Source organism: Vairimorpha necatrix, chromosome 10, assembly GCF_036630325.1.
Source record: "Vairimorpha necatrix chromosome 10, complete sequence".
In the NCBI taxonomy this organism is placed as follows: Eukaryota; Fungi; Microsporidia; family Nosematidae; genus Vairimorpha; species Vairimorpha necatrix.
This window is the reverse complement of record NC_088825.1, coordinates 745523-768207: the sequence shown is the minus strand read 5'-3', so window position 1 is coordinate 768207 and position 22685 is coordinate 745523. Positions and strand designations below refer to the sequence as shown.

The following is a 22685-nucleotide window of genomic DNA, read 5'->3' as shown; positions in this document are numbered from 1 at the left end:
TTTTTGGAATTTTTAATGTTAAAACGTTGTTAGAAATTTTTCTGGGTGATTAAACATTTATAAACGATTTTAATACTGTTTTTGAATCTATTCTACAAAAACAAAGATTGATAAAAAAGTGTTAGCACTTAGTATACGCAATCATAATTATCAATTTCTATGATTTTACTTTTTATTGTCAAGTTTCTTGAAGTTTTATTTTTAATGTTTAAAATTTCTCGCCTGCGTTGTTTGATTTTATATTCCGTTGTGCCCTTTTTAAAAACTTTCTTTTAAAATGCCTATTTATTTATTGCAAGAAGAGGTAGGGGAAAGACTTTATATAGATCGAGAGATTTGTGTTGATCCTATTCCAACCGGTTTTGTAGATTCTTACTCACTAAAATTTACTCTATGAGCTTTCTGTGCAGTAAGATTCGCCATATTGATATGACTTTTGCTCTAGGAGAATTTTTTTCAATCTTTATCTTAAATCGTCTAGATATATCTCACAACAGATAGCTTAATGGAAGTTGTTTGAATACCCCGAGGAAATACATCATTGCACTAGCCTAATTGTCCCTACAATCGTCGGCATCGCACACACGCTCCTCTCACCATCACATAAACAATGTGACATTTTATTTTACTGCGTTTACCACTAGTCTCCCACATGTCTCGCCACATATAAAATCCCAAGAAAAATTAGATCCTCCGTTGTACCAGATCTTCGGAAAACGGCCAAGACTTTATTAAAGACGAAAAATGACTTTAAAAAATCTAGTATGGGAAGCCTTTGCACACAAATTTATCAGCCAACAAAAAAACCGAGAATTCAATATTTAAGGAAATACAAATAATTGTTTTATCTAGGTTGCTGCAACACTCAGACCTTATAAGCCGGAGGGCTTGATAATTTAAAATTTTGTAGATACTACAATGATGTTATATCATAGACATTGCTCTTTATATGCAATAAAAGGCTGGTGATTATTGTTCTATACTTTCAAAAAGCAAAAAACAAAGGATTTGGGGAATTACATGAAAAGTTCTTACAAAAAAAATCCAAAAGACAATATTAATCAGCGCATCATTATACATCTAATATTATAGTATAAACAGCTATAAACCTAATTTACTTTGACGATCTCACCAAAAGCCTTTGACAAAATATTGTGAATATTCACCTAGATTAATTAATGCTATTAAACAGGTTCCAACACATTGAGGCCGCAACCCAAATTGCATGTGTGTTAGATCAAAGGGCCATCGTCGTCTATGGAATGTTGAGAAGTTCATACAACTTTAAATTTTTGTTAGAATTATCCATAATGAATTTACAGACTATCTCCGACAATCTTTATAAAGTATTTTTCGTAAATAAATTAAAATCCACATTTGAAAGTAGTTTTATAATAACTAGGAGAGCTTTGGATTGCCCATGAATTCTATACTAACTATTTCTTAAATAAAGTTAAATAAAAAAAAATTTATGATGAATGCTTTATTTGGCGCTACTAAATTATCTCGGCCAAGGGGTGAAAATAGGGGTAAAAAAAAATATATAATTCGTTCAAATTCCAAGGGGAACTTTTTCTTGGCCGAGATAATTGAATAAAGGTGAAAATGAAAAAAAGGGTTAAAATCCGCCCTAAACATGGAAAGACTTATTGACGAGCTAACAAGCTTAGACTTCTCCTACGAAATATTCCAAAACGACGAAAGAGTATTGGATTTTTTCACAAGACATAATATTTTTCAAAGTTCTCTTATTTGTGATAAGTGTGGTAGTGCTAATCGCTTGCAAACCGAGAGAAAAGCACTAGACGGGAAAGTTTTCCTATGTGTCAACACATCATGTAGGAGAAGGATATCCATAAGGAAGGGCTCAAAGTTAAAAAATAAGAATTGATGCAAACAAAGTTTTAAAAGGAATACATTGCTGGATTTTTAACGCCAGCAGCTATCACGCAGTAAATTTATGTCAAATATCTGAGCCAACCTACATAAAACTAAAAAACATAAATGATGAACTGATTAGGGAAAGAGAACAAGAGGAAAAACAGATTGGCGGTGATGGCTCGAAGTACAATTCGACGAAACTGCTATCTGTTCTGGGTTAATAATCGAGAACCCATCAAGTGTAGATGATGATATTCCTAGAATACAATGGATTTTAGGCGGCGTAGAGAAGGATAATTTCAGAAATTTTGTTTTAAAAATAATTCCAAACAGAAAAAAAGAAACAATATTTGAATTTTTTAAACAATATTTTAGGGCGGGTTCTATAATAGTAACAGATGAATATCCTTCGTATCCATGGGCAGTGCGTTAATTTGGGTCAGTTTACTACGTTGTTAATCACAGTGAAGGGTTTAGCACACAGGGACGAACAAACACTAATCAGATTGAAAACCTGTGGTCTCATTTGAAGCAGCAATATCGAGCACGAGGTGGTGTAAATAAAAAGAGAATCCAAATATTTTAAAATGAATTCGTATGGACAAAAAGAAATATAAATAATTATGACCCTAAACTTCTCCTTTTAGCCTGCTTTAAGATAATTACTTTTTATACATCTTCCAATCAAAATTTTAATCAATATTTTAAATTTTAATTCAGATTTTTTCTATTTTTTTTTAAAAATTTTCTATCTACCAACTTTTTATTTTTTTTACCCCTCTTTTGAAAAGTGGCCGAGATAATTTAGTAGCGCCCTTTATTTGATTATATATATATTGTCAATGTGCTTATTTTTATTCCCATCCCTCTTTTGGAAGTGTTTTACGGGTTTGTATTTTTAGTCCAACTTTTGCATATTAATAGTCCATTTTTTGCTAATTATAAAAAACCGGAATTTAATTTATAACGAACCATCAATATAAATATGTGTAAAATATATACAATCTCATTAAATTATATAAATTCATGTTTCGCCTTGCCATTTCTAGCATCATACCATAAAAGTGTTGAATCAATTACACGATAAGCATAAATCATTTTCTGGAATTTGTTCTAAATCTGTTTCTACTGTATTATTAAAATTTGTATAGCACAAAATCTCAATTTTATCTTAGAAAAAAACTTTTAATATTATTCAGATGTGATAAATATGGAGGCAAAAAAACGTAAGAAATACCCAATTCTCTTAGTTATCCTAAAACATCTCTTGAATGATAAAAATTTGCAACCTGGTGTGACTGTTGCTCTAGCTTCACTAGGCATATAAAAAGGTTTTTATTTTCAAAAAGTGTACTATAAAAATGCAAAGTTGAGCTATAAAAATGCAAAGTTGAGCTATAAAAATGTAAAAGTAGGGCTATATAAATATAAAGTTGGGCTATAAAAAATGGAAAAGTTAAACTAAAAAAATGTAACCCCCTGTAAATACCATCGAATTTTTTTTTCGAAGCTCAGATCAAGATTTTCATCTTTTCATTTATAAAAAATACAATTGAAACAAGTCTTGAGAATATTTAAAGTTTAAATTAAAGCCGTCAGTATCCCTGGTTATAGATATATGATAAGCTGACTAGAAAAGGCAAGAGCAAGCGATGACTTCCATTAAATTTTTTTAGTTGATATAAAATTCTAATATTATGGCAATATAGAAATTAAAACATGGTACAATAACGATTAAATCCTGTGTAACATAAAAAGACTAAAATAAATAGATCGAGAATTTCAAAATATCAAAAAGAAGGTCGGGAAATCTAATTAAAACCTTTTATAATACAGTAAATATATGATATTTTGTAGAAAAATTTACAATAAAGAAACCCCTAGAAAATATCTGAAACATTGTTATCATTTTGTAACGGTTTTCTTAGACAATGTTTACTATTATTTACAAAACAACCCAAACATTTAGTTCGGAAATTACAAAACTACGAAAGGGAGAGGGTAAAAACACAAGAAACTATACAAAATAAAATAAATTATTTATTTTGATAATTTAAATCTCATATTAGGAATTCTGTTGATTTTGAAAAGTACTGTTACAACACCAACCAGTAATAAACAAGATCCAAACATAGTGAAAATTGTAATAAAATCTGCCCATTTGCCAAAAGTATTGTAAATAATAGTATTTTCTGCACCTTCTTCATATGAGTACCTGATAATTTTTTCAACGAATGTTTTACTCAGAAATTCAGAAATTGCTGACCTATTCTTAAATTTTTCCAATAATCCAAAACATCTCATCCTTAAAAAAAGTCTAAAATTAAATATTGGGAAGATTGATGACAGGTAAGCAATGGGATCATCATAGTATAGCTCATTCTCTACACAGTCAAATTGTGATATATTCATTAACACTATATATATGTACCAAAATACGCTATTATATTCAATAATAATAGACATACAAGTGTATAAAAAAATATTAATGATAGTAGAGACAGTAAAAACTAAAAAGACTAGTGGGTGGAACAAAAAATTTCTATAAAATAAAAGAAAACAAAAGAACTTAGGAAAAAAGAACATAAAAGTTCTTATTAGAGAATAGTAGAGCATTGCCATAAAATACGTACCATATGTGTATTTGTCGTTTAAATATTCGGGAGCAAAATATTCGTTGTAATTCCATACATTTGTGCACGAATAAAAAACCCAAATGATATGAGAAAATTTATATAAATGACTAACTATACCAAAACTAAAACTGAATATTTGATCATAAGAACATTGTTTCAATTCTTCATTCAGTTCTAAGCAATTATATGAAAGGGATATAAAGAAATGCAGAATTGGCTCCAATAAAATCAATAAGATTGTCCAAAAAATCATTAAAACTAGACCAAAATATGATTTGTTTTTGTTATAGGTAGTCTCAAAGGAATGTTTCATCACCTTCCAACTATCATATAATTTAGGTTTAAAAGTAAGAGTCTTGTAGTTATTGCATATTTCAGCAGTATTTTCATTTCTACATGATTGCTTATTTTTTTCAATGATTTTCTTAACATTCGGTTTATATTTTTTAGCTTCGGGAAGAAGGGAATGATCAGATATAATAACGAACAAAAATTCTGGCAATGATAACTCTGATTCTGTAGAGATCCCATTTTCAACCAAAAAAGATTCTAATTGTTTATATGGTCCAATATAAAATACTCCTAATTTAACTAATACAATTAAATCATCAAAGTAGCTGAAAAGACCAGCACCAGGTTGATGAATTGTAGATATAACCATACAATTATAGTCCTGTGCATATTTTTTTAAGGTGTAAATAATTTCTAATGCTGTATTTGAATCTAACCCAGTTGTAGGCTCGTCTAAAATTAAAATTTCTGGATCATTAATCATAGAAATAGCGATCAAAGCTCTTTTACGTTCACCTCCTGAAAGTGATCCAACGAGACTATTTTTTTTGTGCAATATCGCGCATCCGTCAAGTATCTTGTCGGCTTTACGTTCGTCAAACTCCCGATATTTTGCTTCCCCAAGTGACATATAATATTTCATATGATCATAAATCGATAAGTCAGGATAAAATATATCATCCTGGGGAACATAAGAAAACTTCATTTTCCATCCTTCTGGATTTCTTTCTTCACCATTGTATAGAATTCTACCAAATGTCTTTGATTTTCCACTAATATCTCCAACAAGCATTCTAAGAAAATGAGTTTTACCACAGCCACTAGAACCAAGCACAGCTGTAAGTTTCCCAGATTCAATTTTCCCAGATAAAGATTTCAAAATCTCAGCGTATGGACCATGTATATTTGGATCTACATTTGGTACGTCGTAATAAAGATTTTCAAATTCTAGTGTTTTAGTTTCTCTTTCCATTTTGGGGCTGATTAGGATTTATTCATTTATATAAAAAAAGGAGTTATAGCTAAATTATATGATTTTTATTACTTTAAAAATTACGGTAAATAAGCAAACTTAAGCTACTTTTTTTTTTTGACATGTCAAATTTTTATTTTTATAAAATTCAACGCCAAAACTGTTGACAGGCGTTGAAAAAATTGACATTCAAAGATTTGTACCTCTTTTAAAATAAAATTTTAATTTTACCAAAAAAAAAGCAAAAAAGAACTTAGGCCAATTTCCACTTTAGTCCCCCATGAATATATATACTAATTTTAAAAAATATCCCAATTTTTGGAAAACCAAAACGTAAAAAAAGGAGGAAAAAATCAATAATTTATAAAGTACATATAAAAGATTTATTGAGTTAATTTTCAATTATGTTTAGATATTCATAGCACAGCTTTCCCCGGTATCGCTCATGGGATTCAGCTCTTCACAGACTTTGGTTTCTGTGGAATTATTAATGTTTTCCAACTTCACTTTAGCAGCTTCATTCCCCTTTGCCGACACCACTTCTTTAACAGTCGCCATATTCGCTAGTGCGCTTACAGCTCTAGCCACTTCTTCTTCTCCTGCATCCTCCTGATCGTATCCTCGTCGTCGTTCCAAAGAGATGGACTCTAGAGTCTTCTTCATCACAATAGACTGGATATATGCTTCCAGGTAGGGTTGGATTTCTAGCTCCCTGATGTACTTTCTGTGATATTTGGTCACCACTCCATCCCATGTCATTACATAAGGAACTATTCTTGTCCGGGATTTATGTATTAGTCCCAGTTCATTTGCAAGAAGGTCATATTTTCTTAGTTTTTCATTCTCAACTATAGTAAGTCGATCCTGGTTGGTTATACCAACTTCAACTATTAAAATTTCTTTCTTCTTCTTGTCAAACACAAGAATATCAGGCTTATTATGGGTTACCTTTATATTAGTGGATATTCTCGTATCTACTCTTATTTCTGCACGATCATTTTCCATGATCTCTTGTACTGAGTGTCCACGTATTTTCTTTGTCTTCTTAAACCCATATTTAATACATAGTAAGAGATGAATGCATCTAACTACCTCGTTGCGTCTTTTCATATAATCAAAACCCAACATTCGATCACACTTGGTAGCTAAATGATCCACGGTCTTCCTATGAGATCCACAATGGGGACATTGTCCCTCTTGTCCACAGAAGATATTTCTATCCTGTAGGAAGCAGTAAATTGCTTCGGATCTAGCCTGATTGTTTCCTTTAACCAGCCAGGTAGAAGAGTCCCTAATGCTTACTAAATCATTGTCCCTAGCTTTAAACAACTTTCCATGGTTTGTCCTTATGTTAATTTTGTTGTAAAGCGCTTCTTTTTGGGATTCTATTAGCATCTTCTGGGTTATCTCTCCTACAAAGCTATACCTAATCCTTAGATACTCGTTTATTGTAAACAAGTGGGATTTGCTCTCTGCCTCTACTTTAAGTATCGCTGCCCGTCTTAGTGAGCTATTTCTAGACCCATCTAATGTTTTATAAATATTCAGAAGCATACTTTCGCTTCTATCTTCGATACTTATGAGGCCTCTGCCCATTTCGGATCTAGGAAGGTATAGTCTTTCCTTGCAGGCTGGCTGCAGATGGACCTGGTACTTGATAAGTACCTGTCGGATATCAAAATCGAGACTTTTGAAATCTATTGGTTCTAATTTTAATAATCCTACATGATAGTTTATTACTGATATTGCATGCTCGTTTATAGCTCGAATCATATTCTCACCATTTAATTGAGTCTTGCACAGTTTTTCAACCCTCTGTAGGATCTCACTTCTTACTTTTTCAAAAGTCTCTCTTTTGATAGCACTAGAGGCATCTTCTGTTATTCCAAGGTATTTGTATCCTTGATGCCCTTCTAGTACTACTGCATCTTCACTACAATCACTACAGTTAGTTGCAGACTTACTCCTATTCATTTCTAAACCTACAGCAGAGAAAAACTTTTTAGTTTCCTCTTTCATCAGTTTTAAAACGTCATCGTTCTCTGCTAGGAGCTTAAGATCATCAATAAATAGAAGATGGTTTGTTACATAAACACTCTCGTGAGTCTGTATTCCTACTTTTGGGTAAGTTGAATTCAGTTTCCTGCTCAACGGGTCCATACATAGTACAAACAAAAGCGGCGACAGGGAATCCCCTTGTAATATGCCTCTTTCAATCTTCTTATTCAGTATCGTTTCCGATCCTGATTTTATCTCAATGTGCCACCTTTTAACCGTGGCTTCTAAGAATTTACTTATCCATTGAGGGAGATTCAACTTGCTAATACATGTTAATAGATAAGAATGGTCTACGGAGTCGTAGGCTTTCTTTACATCTATCCACATAGTCTTCAGCTTGTTTCCATGCTCCTTATTGACTGCTATATTAATCATAGCTTGCTCTTTTGCTCCTTGGACTTGTCTAACTGTCCCTAGTTGGTTCTCTGCTAGTAGCCCTCTACTTTCTACAATTAGCTGCATTACTTTCGTAGTGCATTTCGTTGTAAGCTTGTAGAGGTTCGACATACAGGTAATAGGCCTGAAGTCATTACCACTAGTGGGGGTACCTTTGGGTATTAAATAAGTAATCCCCTTGTAGAACCAAGCTTCGGGTTCTTTCCCATCCAAGCATACTTCCTTAACAATCTTGTAAAGGAATGGATGTAGAGCTTCACACTTCTTAATAAAGAAATTGAAGATTCCATCACAGCCTGCAGCCTTCCAATTTGGTAAATATTTAATAATATCTACAAATTCTTGCAAGGTTGGGAAAGTGATCTGATCTTGGCTATCAGGAATGTATTCTAGAAGATACTCCTCGAAACTATTGCAGTCTTCGGATTGCTCTTTCTTATTCCACATGGTAGACCAGAATGAACTAATATCTTCTTTACTTACTTTATGAGTAACCTCATTGGCACACTTGAGTTTTCTATAGAAATTGCTTCTATATAGCTCAAAGTTTTGATTTTCACGCCTATACTCTCTACGTCGGTCTGCGACCTCTAGCTTCCTTGAGTATATGGCTTTCCTCTCGTTGAGTATAGCAATGGCTTCAGAAGTATCTCGGTGTAAACATGCAAGCATGTTGAGTTCACGCATTACCTTCTTGACTTTACGCTTTTCCTCATTTGAGAGTTTATCAAAAGCCCTGGCCTTTTTGATAAGCACTACCTTGTCTTCGATCTCAGTAATCTTTTTCAAGATACTTTCTTTCCAAGACGAAGGTTTAGGCTTCTTACTGGCCATTTCCTGATAGCAGATCTGTGCAGCTTGCAGTATCCTTGCCATCTCTGTCATGTTATGAGGGGGGTGGTATCTAACATGACTATCTACCGCCTTGACTGTAGCATCAAGTTTCAACAGATCAACCTTCAAGGAAGAAATCTTCCTTGTTCTTTCTACCTGGTCCACACATGTGTTCTGAATACAACTGAGTTTTTCCAAGAACAATTTTTGTGCTTTCAGGAAGAGCTCGGTTTCGAAGAGACTATTCCCTTCTTTCGGGCCAGTTTCGGCTTTTCTTCTTTTGGTAGGATTCACTAAGAATTCCCGGGCTGTCATTTGTCTACCACTATTACTAGTGAGTGCTTTCTTCGCTTTGCCCTTGAATTCTAGTGAACTCATGTTAGACCCAAATTTTCCACAGAAGAACTCGGTAGCTTTATTCCACCCTCCTCTTGGCATTCTACCAAATCTATTTATGATTGATAGAAATACTCTTTGAGGCCACTCTTCTTCACTCGCTTCGGTACTCACAAGTACTGCTGCAAGAGTCTCAGAAGTGGATTGAGTGGGCACACTAGTGTGTTCTGGCCCCTGTTCTTTCTCTTCTGTGTCTACTTTGTCTATGTTTGCTATAGAGGTTTGTTTTGTAATTTTTTCGTTTTTTTCCTCCTGCTCTGTCCTTACCCTCATTTTATTTATAAAGTACAAAAAATAGTTTTTATAAGTTCTAATTTGACCATATTATATGTATTACATAAGAATAAAACAAATTATATAATTACCTTTTCTACATTGTGTTAAAATATATATCTAAATACATAAAAAGGCGCTTCTCCGTTTTGCTACCCCTTTTTGAGGGGCAGCAAAAATAAAAAAATAGCTAAAATTAAATTTGATAAAATCAATCAAAGCTTCCATTTCCTCGTTCTTCCTTACATTATTAATAATTTTTTTTCTAGAAGTAAATTTTTTTGAGCCATAACCCAGTATACACACGCTTTACTCCGTGCTGTTAAGTCATTTCTGATTTCATACCAGAGCAAAATTCTAAATGTTATTAGTATGTTTAGTAATACAAAAACACAAACTAATTATTTTCATTTTATCAACTTCCCGTTTTAGAAAATAGACCTTTCAACCGGTCTATTTAAAAAAAAAACATTTATTTCTTTTTTGCCCTGACCTCCTTTAGATCATGAAACACAAGAACGATCAATGCCCTTGGAACCTACGACCAAGAAATGGCGACGAAGCCAGAAACCAGGCTCCAATAAGAGATGCCAAACGTGCCAATAGAACTTTTAATAGCAAAGTAATTAATTATTTAGAAGATTATTTATCCAGAGGTAGTCTCTCTGATTACGTCAGTATGAAATATTTCTTCATTAGAAATCTTATTGAATGATTTGCAATAATGTGTTCAAGTTTTAGATTTGTTTCGTCGCCGGGAAAACTAGGATAATCATTAGAAATAAGAACTGATAATGGTAAGTGGCGAGCCTCTATCTCATATTATCCTTGCTAGAGTATTTATCTTACGAACTGGAAGTTGTACTACACAAAACTTTGTCAATTTGCAGCTTCTATCAACCCTAAAATCCAGCAGTATCTTTTGCTTCATCATCAGTTCTAGATGAACTCTAATAGTTCATCTTCTACATAATACAGTTTCATCAACCCGAATTTGAACTCCCGATCCACCGATTTTGCAATCGGTTTCTTTCTCTTTCTAATATATTCCCTCGTTTAAGCGTTATTTTATAAATAGTGTCATTTGTCACTACCGTTAAACATATAATCAATCTTATTGCTGTTACAAAGGACCAAGAATACAACAAAAATATAAACTTCAAATAATAACTTGATGCCAGTTAAAAAGCTGTTCTTTGCCCTGCATTCTTGTCTCAACACCTATAAACTAATCTTTACTTTCCTTTTCCAATAATAATCAAGCTCTGCTGCAACATGATCACAAGAACCACATCGTCTAGTCAGATTAAAGATTCCAATTTCTATCATGTAGTCTTTACACGAGGCAAGACTGGAAAACGAATAATATCTAAAATTCTAAATTTTTTTTTCGTCATTTCGGAGTAAATTTTTTAAAAAAAATAAAAATTTTGGCTAAAGTAAGCATTAGCTACAAAAATTCGATGTAGGGTTTTTTTGCCCCTTTTTTTAAAAAATGGAGGAAAGAAAATGATGAGGAAGGAACAAAAATAAAAACTAGAATAAATATTTTAATAAAGCTTCAAACACTGGAGTTGTGGAGTTTCTTTGGATCATATATCTAAATAAATAAAGTTTAGCGCTATTCGATGATCTGTTTCTATTTGGTATAGAATGTTTTAGAGATCTCCAATTACCTTCTATGGTATATGTATGTACTCCTGTATTTGGATCTCTAAAATGTAATGTATGATTAACCATATGATGTTGGTTAAATATTGTATTTAAAGAATGATACGCTCTCCACATATCGCTATATATAATACTGCTTCTACTTACATATTTTAAAAGAAGTCCAGTAAGTGTTCTTTTGTCTCTTTTCTTGATAAATACTACTATGATTCTACGTTGGATGGTACGTTCAACCATTCCAAAACACCAAAATCCTTTTACTAACTTCCCCCTATTGTATTTATTCTTCCCAATCTTAGTCTCATCAATTTCCACTATAGTATTATCGCCCCCAATAGTCCCTATACTAGATAAATACTTATCATAAAGACTCATGTGTTTTAACTTTTTTAGCACGGAAGATATAGAAGGTTTAGTACAACCTAAACTTGAGAAATGGACTTACGTGAATAACCTAAAATCCATAAATTTAGTATTTGTAATATTGTAATGTGATTTAGCCTAAACTCCCGAAAGAAAGTTCCATTCCAAATTGAAACTGTGTTTTTACATGAGCTCCATGGACACCTTATGAGACTTTTTTGCTCCCCTCTTTGTTTCATTTTTTGATTACAGACGCTACATTTTTTATTTTGTTTCTTAATTATTAGATCATTATATATGATCTCCAATTCTTCTCTTGTCCGAATTCTTTCCTCCTGTTTTAAAAAAAAGGGGCAAAAAAAACAAAAAAACCCTATATCGATTTTTTGTAGCTAATGCTTACTTTAGGAAAATTTTATATTTTTGCTTTTCTTCGTTTTGCTATCCCAAAAAAATAGGGCAGCAAAAGGGAGAAGCACCCATAAAAATATTCTTGCTTCTTATGTCATATAATTATTAAAATGCTGATAATAATTTTAATTATTTTATGTTAATAAAAACAGATTTTAGGTTCGGTTTTATAATTTTTTACTATGTATAAAAAATTAGTATTTTTGTAAATTTATAGGTTATTTATAGAGGAATGAAGAAGTAAAATTTCTTATTTATGTTCCTTAAAACGTTCACATATGTAGACTTCGGATAATCCGGACGATTCAGATTGTCTTATTGACATCTGAAACAAGAACAAACCGAAACAATGTTTCAGAAATAAATATAAATACATCTTCGAATTTCGGAGATGGGCAATAATAAAAAGAATACTTTAAACCTCATATTTCGGCCAACGTTAACATATATGCCTACATTTTAGACACTTATATTTTGTATAATCAGTTTAATTTGATACTTCGTCTTTATTTAAACCATATTTTGTACATTTCTGTCTTAATTGTTTAACTAAAATAATTTTTTTTAATTTATATATTACTTAACATTTTTTATTTTTTTAAAAATTTGATTCCTGTCATTTCAACAACTTTTAGTTCTTATTTTTACACTATTTTTTTAAACAAAATAAAAAAGAATTAGAAAATCTTATCTGTTTAGAGGGGACTTTGCTATATTTAAAATAACTCTCTAAGATATTGTTATTATTAATGACTTTATTGATGGTGTTCTTGATCCTCTAATGTTCCGTGCCCTTCAAAGATAAACTTTTTATGTATTTTATTTTTTATATAAGAATACTGTTCAGCAATTTTAGTAGAAGTTCAGGCCAATGTCGGCTTATGGAGAAAATTTTCGGTATAAGGTTTTTTTTTTTGCCCCTTTTTTCCAAAAATGGAGGAGAAAAAATGTCGAGGAAGGAACAAAAATTACAAATAAAATGTGTTTATTTTCCATAATGAGGGGTAAAAATAATAAGGATATATAACATCCCCCCTCCAAGACGGTAGTCTCATACTAGAACTCATTAATCCCAAGCAGACCTTTTAAATCATAATGCCGCTTTTTCACGATCCTACCATTTTCCAAACTAACTAAGTACGAGCCACCTCCGCAAACTTCCTTGATAACACCATATCCTAAAAACCTTCCTTTCTCATACTTACTACAACCCGATAAGTTCTCTTTCTTCGCTACCCTAACTCTCTGACCTTTATAGAATTTCTCTCTTTTGCGAGCCACAAGCCTCCTACTATAAAATCCTTCAGGTCCATTCTCGATCATAACATGGCCCGTTTCGTCTCTTGAGGCCTCAAATGGTGTACATCTCAACCCTTCATGATAGCTGTTATTATAACGCCATATACATCTATTAACCTTGGCTTCAAAATCCACAGCATCATCTTTCAATATTCCTTCTCTTATGGTTCCTATTACCCTTTCCACTCTTCCATTACTTCTATGACTTTCTACGCTTACTTTCCTATGTAATACATTTTCCTCTGAACACCAATTCCTCATATATTCAATACTAAATTCTTTACCGTTGTCAGTAATTATTTCTACCGGTTTCATTCCTGATCCACACAACTGTTTTAAAAATCCTACAACCGAGCTTCCGCGTTTGTCCTCTATTACTTTTCCCCAAACGATCCTAGTATAATAATCAATCACGACCAACACATATTTCCCTAAATCTCTAAACTCAATCAAATCCAAAGCAACCTTTTCCAAATAAAATCTTGAACTAACAAAATCACAACCACCACTCTTTTTCCTATTATATATTTGGCAAACTTCACACTTCTTTAAAACATCCTCGATATCCTTCTTCATACCCGGCCAATAAAATTCAAACTTCATTGCATAGTACACTGATCCTAAACTTCTATGTCCCAAATTTTCATGAGCATTGACAATTAAACCTTCACGCAATTCTTTCTTTGGAATCTCCGCTTCTCTACCAGAGTCAAATACCCAAATTTCCTTCCCATCAACAACTTTAACATGCTTGTCCCATTTACCCTGTGCCTGTTTAATACTTCTCTCCTTATTCATTAGCGTTTTCTCATTTTCATGTACCCTACTCAGTGCATCTGCTACAACCATGGTACTAGGCTCTCTATATTCAATGCTAAAGTCGAACTCTTGAATCTTTTCAATCCACCTGTTAATTCTATTATTGTTAAATGCTGGTTTATTTCTAATCTCGATCAATGCCTTATGATCAGTTTCTACCCTAAATCTTCTTCCGCGTAGTTCATATTCAAACTTTTTAATTCCCCAAAAGACTGCATACATCTCCTTCTCACTGATTCCATATCTCGTTTCCGTAGGCGTAAACTTTTTTGATGCCCACTGTACTGGCACCCAATTACCTTGATCATCTTCCTGCATTAAAACAGCACCCATTCCAACATTACTCGCATCCGTGCGTAACAAAAATTCCTTATTATAATTAACAATTGCTAAACCTTTTAAATCCCTAATCACTTCCCTTAAACTAATATATTCTTTTCCCATTTCTTCTGTCCATTTCCAATTACTTGCTCGTCCTTTAAGAGAATCCGTCAACGCCAATGTACGTTTTGCATAATTATCAATATGATTTCTAAACCATCCAGCCAGCCCAAGAAATTTCCTAACATCTGATACACACTCCGGTTTGGGAAATTCTAACGCTTCATTTTGCTTTATTTCAGATGGCAGTATCTCCTTGCCATTAACTGTTACTCCTAACAACATCACCTCTCGTTTACATAATTGAACCTTAGCCAAATTAATTTTCATATTATTCTCCTCTAATATATCCACAGCCTCTTTCAACAATTTGTCGTGACCCTCTCTTGTCTTACTATGAATCACAATATCGTCCATATAAATTTCGATTCCCTTACCAATAAATTTTTCAAAAATCCCATTCATTATTCTTTGTAATATCTGCGGAGAGTTTTTAAACCCCATGACCATCGAATTCCACTCGTATACCTTTTTATTAAACTCAAAAGCCGTCTTAAACCTATCCTTCTCTTCAATCTCAATACTATAAAACCCCTCCTTTAGATCTATCACGGTAAAAAATTCAGATCCCTGTGTACTTCTAATAACATCTCTTATCCTAGTTAACTCATAAGGATCCTTCTCTACAATGTCATTAAGAGCAATTAAATTACTTACTAATCTTATATCACCATTCGGTTTCTCAATCGCTCTAATGGGATTTCTCCAGTCAGATGTCGACCTTCTAATTATCTTTCTTCTTTCCAAACTATTAATATAATCTTCCGTCTTCTTCAACAAAGCCTGAGCTATAGCCTGCCCTTTTTTAACAACTTTCTTGCCTTCTTGAGTCTTGATAATACATTTTTCAACCTTACAAAAACTAATATCTTCATCCTCTCTTTCTCCTACCCGTGAAATAATCTCCTCTAAATACGCGATGCCTCTTACATCCCTTCTCAACAGAACTCTCTTATTATTGTCCCTTTTGCTATAATCTTGTATATCCCCTAAATTTTTCTTCTTACGTTTTCCACCATCAACATTATAATAATCACATTTGTCCGAATTGGAATCGTCATCACATTTACCCCCTAAGTCTAATTGCACTTTACATTTACCAACATAATTAAAACTACTTTTATTTCTTCTGTCTTCAGAATCTCGCCTCATTCCCCTACAAAATCTAACACTATGGCCTAACTTCCCACAATTGTAGCAACGCATATTCTTTTTATTTTCCTCACGAGACAACTTATTCTTCTCCTCAAATTTAGCCCATAACGCTAGGGACAACTCTTCAAATTCTTTTTTTCTCACTTGTTCCTTTTCCTCCTGAATAGCTAGCAACTCTAATTTTTCCTCAATTTCCTTCCAACTACCCTCTTGCGAGATCCTCTCAACAATAAAATTTCTCAATAAAATAGAACCTCTCCTAAAAATTTCTAATTTAAATCCACACTCATCAATTTTCTCTAAAAACAACTCATAAACAATCCTTTTAACCTCTTTTAATAATATTCTAGCCTCTTGGCCACGGTCCTCCTTTGTAGACCCATTTTCTGGTATCGCCCCCATGTGTTTATTTTCCATAATGAGGGGTAAAAATAATAAGGATATATAACATAAAATAAAAAATTTAATAAGGCAACGAACACCGATAGAAAAATTTCTATAGAGCAGGGGTCGGCAACCTTTTTGAAATAAAGTTTGAAATGGGCAATTTCACAATCTTAAAACGAAAAACGGGGTTAAGCTCAAAAAAATATTCAAGAAAATTAAAATAATGCTCTGGAATTCTTTTTAAAAAAAACATTTCGTAGCGAATAATACGATTATGATTTTTTTCAATATTTTTTTAAAGATAGGCATCTTTAACAAGTATAAATTTTTTTACAAGAGTTTTTTTAAGTGATTAAAAGAATCGAAAAATAATAAATTCAACGGTTTTATATAGATTTAATAGACATTGTTTTGACAAGAATGCGAAGCAACTTTCTTCATAATTACTTTGAAAAGAGGTTTAAATTTTGTTTTCGATTAAATCTCGAAGAAATGACAAAAACTAACTACGTGTAGAGAAATACTTAGAAACAATACTTTTTAATGAGATACTTGATTTTGCATGTCATCTACAATTTGGTCATAATTAATGATATAGGATGAATTGGCAGCTCTTAAACAGTTATCTAAATGTTTGTCCGTAAGTTGTGTTTGATATTTTGATTTTAAATACGTCATATTCGAAAAAAGAGCTTCACAATTATATGTGGTTCCACAATATGAAAATATTTTGAGTGCACATTTTCTTAAAATGGGAAAACTATTATCTGAAACCAATTACCAAAAGTCCTTGTCTAAATAATGAGATTTTAAAACTATATCATTCTTCAAATTAATAATTTCAATTTCTAAGTCGTCCATAATAACTATATGAAAAAAATTAGAAATTTTTACTGGTAAATCAGAATCAAAAACATTAAAAGGATTAACAAAAAATAAAATTACTTCCTTTAATGATCGAAAATCATGAATTCTTTTCGAAAACGCAATCAGTAATAAATCTATTGCGCCTATGTACAAGGTAAGATCGAATTCATGAATACAAAAGTTTATTTTTTCAATCATTTACTTAGTATTTTGAAAGGAGATAAGGATTTCTTCATTAAATGTATTTTAAAAAGTTCTAACATATTTGCAAAAGAATTAATTAAGCTTATCATATCTGCAATATGTGAATTCTTTTGTTGTAATTTTAAATTTAGTTCGTTAAATTTCATTGTGATATCCGCTAAAAATCCAAGATCTAATAACGAACTTTTATTTTCTAATTCTATATAAGTTTCATTTCTCATTGCAATAAATTCCTTTATTTGAGGTAAAAGCTTAATAAAGCGTTCAAGAACTTTGCCTCGGCTAAGACATATCACTTCTATATGAAAAACTAAATCTTTTAATCTGCTTTTTCTTCCTTCATAAGCAGCTTAAACAGCCTATGTTGAGTTGCTTTGGCTCTTATCGAATTTATAATTTTAGTAACAATTAAAAAAATATAATTAAAATTAACACTTTTTGAAAATAAAACTTGTTGATGAAATATACTTTGGAAACAAAAAATCTTTTCTACATAAACCAATAAATCCGCTTTCTTTTCCGACCATTGCTCGTGCACCATCAGTAGTAATAGAAGAAAGTTTTGGAAGTGGTATATTTTTATCGACAATAAATTTTTTAAATAAAGAAAAAATGTCTTTTCCCGTTGTACGAACAGTTTGAGGTAGAATTTTCAAAAATTGCTCTTTAGTTGAAAAGTCATTAAATACCATTTTTATAGAAACAATTAGTTGTGCTGTGTCAACTACATCGGTAGATTCATCAAGCTGAAAAGAGAAATACATACAATTTCTTAAGTCTTCATCTAATTCTAATTCTAAATTATTAGCAATTAATTCTATTCTTCTTAGTGCAATCTAGCTGATAACTGCAACATATTAATAGCTTTTAAAATTTCTGTCTTGTTTTCAAAATTTTCAAAAGGAGATTCCGCCGCTGTTTCACAGCTTCTTTTATAATTTCTGCATCAGTAAAGGGGTTTTTTTCTTAGCCAACAGATGTGCAACTTTTATTGAAGCTACAGTAGCCGCCTTTGAAAGCTCTTTTGGCTTTGTAAAACATCTCTGCTGTTTTACAATTGCTGATTTTAAAGATATCAACTTACTTTTTCGCAGTTCGGACTTCAGTGGGTATTCAAGATTTATATTTTCATGCAAACTATTGAAGTGTCGTTCTAAGTTACTTTTTTTGCATATTGCAATGCTTTTGTTGCACAATAAACAAATACCCCTACCTTGAAATTCTATAAAGAAAAAATCTTCTTCCCATAAATTATTGAATTGATAATTTCTTCTTTTTTTGAAAGTTCCATAAAGAGGCAAAAAAAATTTGTAATAAATTTTGAAAATTTATTGAACGTTGCATTAGCATGTTTTATGGCATAATTATTGTCAAAATAAATTTTAAAGAATTTTATAATTGAAATAAATAATTTTATTGTTATAATCATCATATGTAAAAAAATTTTGGTGAAAGGTCTTTTTGCTTAACGAAAAGCACATCAACTCCTTATAATGTACTCCAATATTTAGCATTAAAAATGTAATTGACCAAATTTATTTTAAAAAATAAAATATTAAAATTTTAAAATTTTTTCTATATGTGAAAAATGAAAACGGGCGCTTCGTTGCCGACCCCTGAATTAGAACAATACGAGAAAATACAAGAAATATTACAAAAAAAGGAAGAAAATTAATAAAGTATTTATTTAGAGAATTAAGGGATCTTACAAATGTTAATATATGAAACAGGATTTATTTAATAGTTCATTTTAAACATAAAATTTTATCCTCAAAAAACAATACAAATCTACGAGAGTATGGAGAGATTACTATTAATTATCAATTTTTAAAATTAAAAATAAATAGTATTTGAATATTATATTATTTTTTTACTTGTTGTAGTATTAAATCGTTAAATAAATGATATGTTGCCGCATGTTAATAGGAAATTTCTGAAAAAAATTTTAAAATGAGACTAAATACAAAAATATATATAAAATTACAACAATCTATACAGAATTTAATCGATAATAAAATAAATAATATTGTTCATATAAATGCTCAGTAAAGTATAAAAGGAAGTCCCTGCTTGAACAAGAAAAGTTAAACTGACATTTTACATTTTAAAATTTGTATTTTAAGTATGCTTATTTGATTTAAAAAGGAAACCCCCGAATTGTTTTTTGGTCGACCTCAGTTCAATTCCCCAACATTGGATGTATTTTTATAAAATCCAAAACAAGTGTATCACATGTTTTATAAAACAATTTTTTACTTGGTACTTGTAATGTAATATATTAATGCTTCTTTAGCCAGCCCCAATTTCAAAAAAAAAAAATGAATTAGAAATTGCTTGTTTTTTTTTTACGATATTTAAATGTTTTCTATTACGGCCACAGATCATGTTTTAAAACCTAATACATTTATAATCTTTTTTTATATGTACTAGTTGTCATTGATTTCTACTTAATTTTGAGGAATGCAAACAATCAAACTAGTGCCCAAATTTGAGTTACACCAAATAACAAGCCAAATATGATAACTTTATAAAGTAAAGCATCCAAAAAAACAAATATACAAGGTTGACATACCCCCTTCTAATTTAGACTTTTTCGGTCCCATAATCAATATATATTTTGTTTTGTAAATATTTGAACTATAATAACAATGCTTTACATAGGAAAATAGCCGCACATACATAAGACTAACAATATTATTTGCCGATGTCTTTGTCAAATATAAATACATAATTGCTTTAGTGTATAATTATATTTATTTATGTCATGTGCGGGTGTGCAATCCACTTGTGTCTGTCTAAATTGCTTTTTGTGCTGTAATTACTGTTACAAATCTCACAAGTAAATGTATAAAGCTTTGTGTGTATGTTAAGATGTCGTGTAAGGCCGCCTTTCTTAGAAAATGATTTCTTACAAAAACTGCATTCAAATTTCTTGATATTAAAATGGGTATAAGTGTGAGCACTGAGTTTAATTAATTTTGGATGCTCCTTAGAACAAATTAAACAAATAAAAGAAATATCAAGCATGGGCAAGGAAGATAAAAAAAAATATATATGACACGGCCTAGAAATGGGATATAAAAAGAAATATAGAGTGTTGTGGGGCGAGGCAAAAGAAAGAACTCGAAGATGATGTGTCCATGTTCGAATCCACGAGAGAGCATTTTTTTTTTTTTTAGTGCAGTTGGAACAACTCAGAAGATCATAATGATAAAGATAATCATATTTTTAGTTCAATGAAACTTGTGTGCGTCCAGCCGTAATGTGATTAGAAGGTGTCCTTAGCACAGTGGTAAAATGCAATGCTTCCATTGAGCAATGGCTGGGTTCGAATCCCAGGGGCATATAAATTGTTTCTACTTTCTATGATGCAGTTGGAACAACTCAGCTGATGAAAATGACCACGATAATCATTAAGTTGATTCAATGGAATTTGTGTGTGTCCAGCCACAAGGGGATTAGCATCTAGTGTAGAAACGCACCTCAAGGCCTGAAAAACAGTATCACCCTTGTGGGGACTTAGTATAACAAAAAAGTATTTAATGAGTAAAGCATAGTTGGAGCCCATGGCTGGTGCACTCTAGAGTGGGATCCTAAAGTTAACTAAGAGACTAGACGAAGTAGGTCAATAGAAGGTCTCGTGGACCCTATCCTACATGATTCTGTAACACGGTGGCCGAAACTAGTGGGAGACTGATGGTCAACTCAGCCAGATAAAAATTCCGGCTGGTGATGTGGGCATGTGTGCGATACAAATGGTAGTGGGGACATTTGAGTTAGTACGATGATGTCTCTCCCCGTGTTATAGATAACCATGTCCGTTGAGTATATCAGCCGTGAGGTCACTCTGGATGCGATTTAGGAATAAATGGAAAGTGTTCTTTTATAGCCAATGACAAATGGATACAGCGGAGCTTGCTGCCCGGCATGTTGTATAGAGGGGGGTTTTTATGATTAAGGATCATAAAGAACCAGTTGGATAAGAACCATGCCAGAATCCCCCGGCCCCTATGTAAGGTCTCTCCCTACTTCTTACTTGCAAAGAAAAAAAAGTGATTGATGATGTGGCACTGTCTACCTCCCTGGCTGCTCGGTGTGTCTAAATAAAAGCTTTTACTAAATGTTTTATTGTTTTTGTTCTCTCTCATCAATCGTTAAATTGCTATAAATTCGACCTTTTATGCTTAGTTTTATATTAATGTCAAAGTTGTCAGGAATTGGAGGGGGAAGCAAGTCTTATAAGTACCTTTTAATATTATGACATTTTAGATAAAATATACACTTTCTGGTCCATCATTGTAAGTCGAGGATGACGTATTTGTTTAAGCCAATGACTCGGCTTAATTGATTTGACAGCCAAGGATTTTAAATTAGAAGAGCGTTTTGAGCTTGTGAGCCTCAGACAAGATGATCAAGGGCAAAAGTGTTTATAAACCGAAAACATGGTAGCTTCGAGGGCAGTTATTGATACGTAAGGTACTTGATTGGGCAGCATAGTTTGAGCCAATGACTAAAGCGCTCTGGGGTAAAATTCAGAACCAATTAAAAGACTATACAGCGTAGAGCGATAGAAGGTTCAATGTACTCTATCTCACAAGAAAATATAGGACGGGACAGCCCGTTGAAAGACTGATCATTGCAATTTCATAAACGAGAGCTAGTGGTATGAGGTAGAAATGATAGTTATGGTCATTGTTGTTTGTACGACGATGTCTACCCCAAGCCTTTTAAGCAGTGCACGATATTATATCCTGAATTTTCTATCAGTGTACTTTAAATTTAACATAACACAGTCTTCTGATGCTAAGTCCAAGGATACTCCGAGTTAAATCAAGAAACTACAAAATATATGTTTCCTACATACACAAATCTATTTTAGCCAAAAGCCTCGTATATCTATGTAAAGAGATATCTTTTTGTTTAGAAGCAAAAAACTTCAATTTTTTTTTTGTTTTTTACCATATAATGTAAATTTGCGATGTTATTTATTAACATAGCTTTAAACTCGATGGTTAGGATCAACTCCTTTTTTACTTAGATCTATAGTTTTGATACTTACAACCTATGTGAAAATAATCCCTCTTCCAAATTCAAAAGTATTGAGTTTTTGATAAAGTGATTTAAGTTATTTTTTGTAGATTAATAACACTATATTGTAAATTTTTCATGTTTCTGTTATATTTGATAAAAAATGTGTTGATATTTAGTCAACTAAAAAAATTTAAAGATTATTTTTTCTGATTATATACAAATTCATACTTATTAATAATTCTTATTATAAATATAACAACTTTTTATGGTTAATTTTGATCTCTGTGAATTTATAACTA

The 22685-nt window shown here is 31.9% G+C and overlaps 1 protein-coding gene across 1 annotated transcript; it reads right to left on the bottom strand.

The window, feature by feature from the left end:
* Nucleotides 1-3921: 3921 nt before the first annotated feature.
* VNE69_10092 (ABC transporter) lies at nucleotides 3922-5781 on the bottom strand (the record flags this gene model as incomplete). The annotated part of the gene is made up of 1 exon (XM_065474814.1): nucleotides 3922-5781. The coding sequence occupies one exon, from the start codon at nucleotides 5779-5781 to the stop codon at nucleotides 3922-3924; it is 1860 nt and encodes a 619-aa protein (XP_065330886.1).
* Between the last annotated feature and the right edge of the window lie 16904 nt (nucleotides 5782-22685).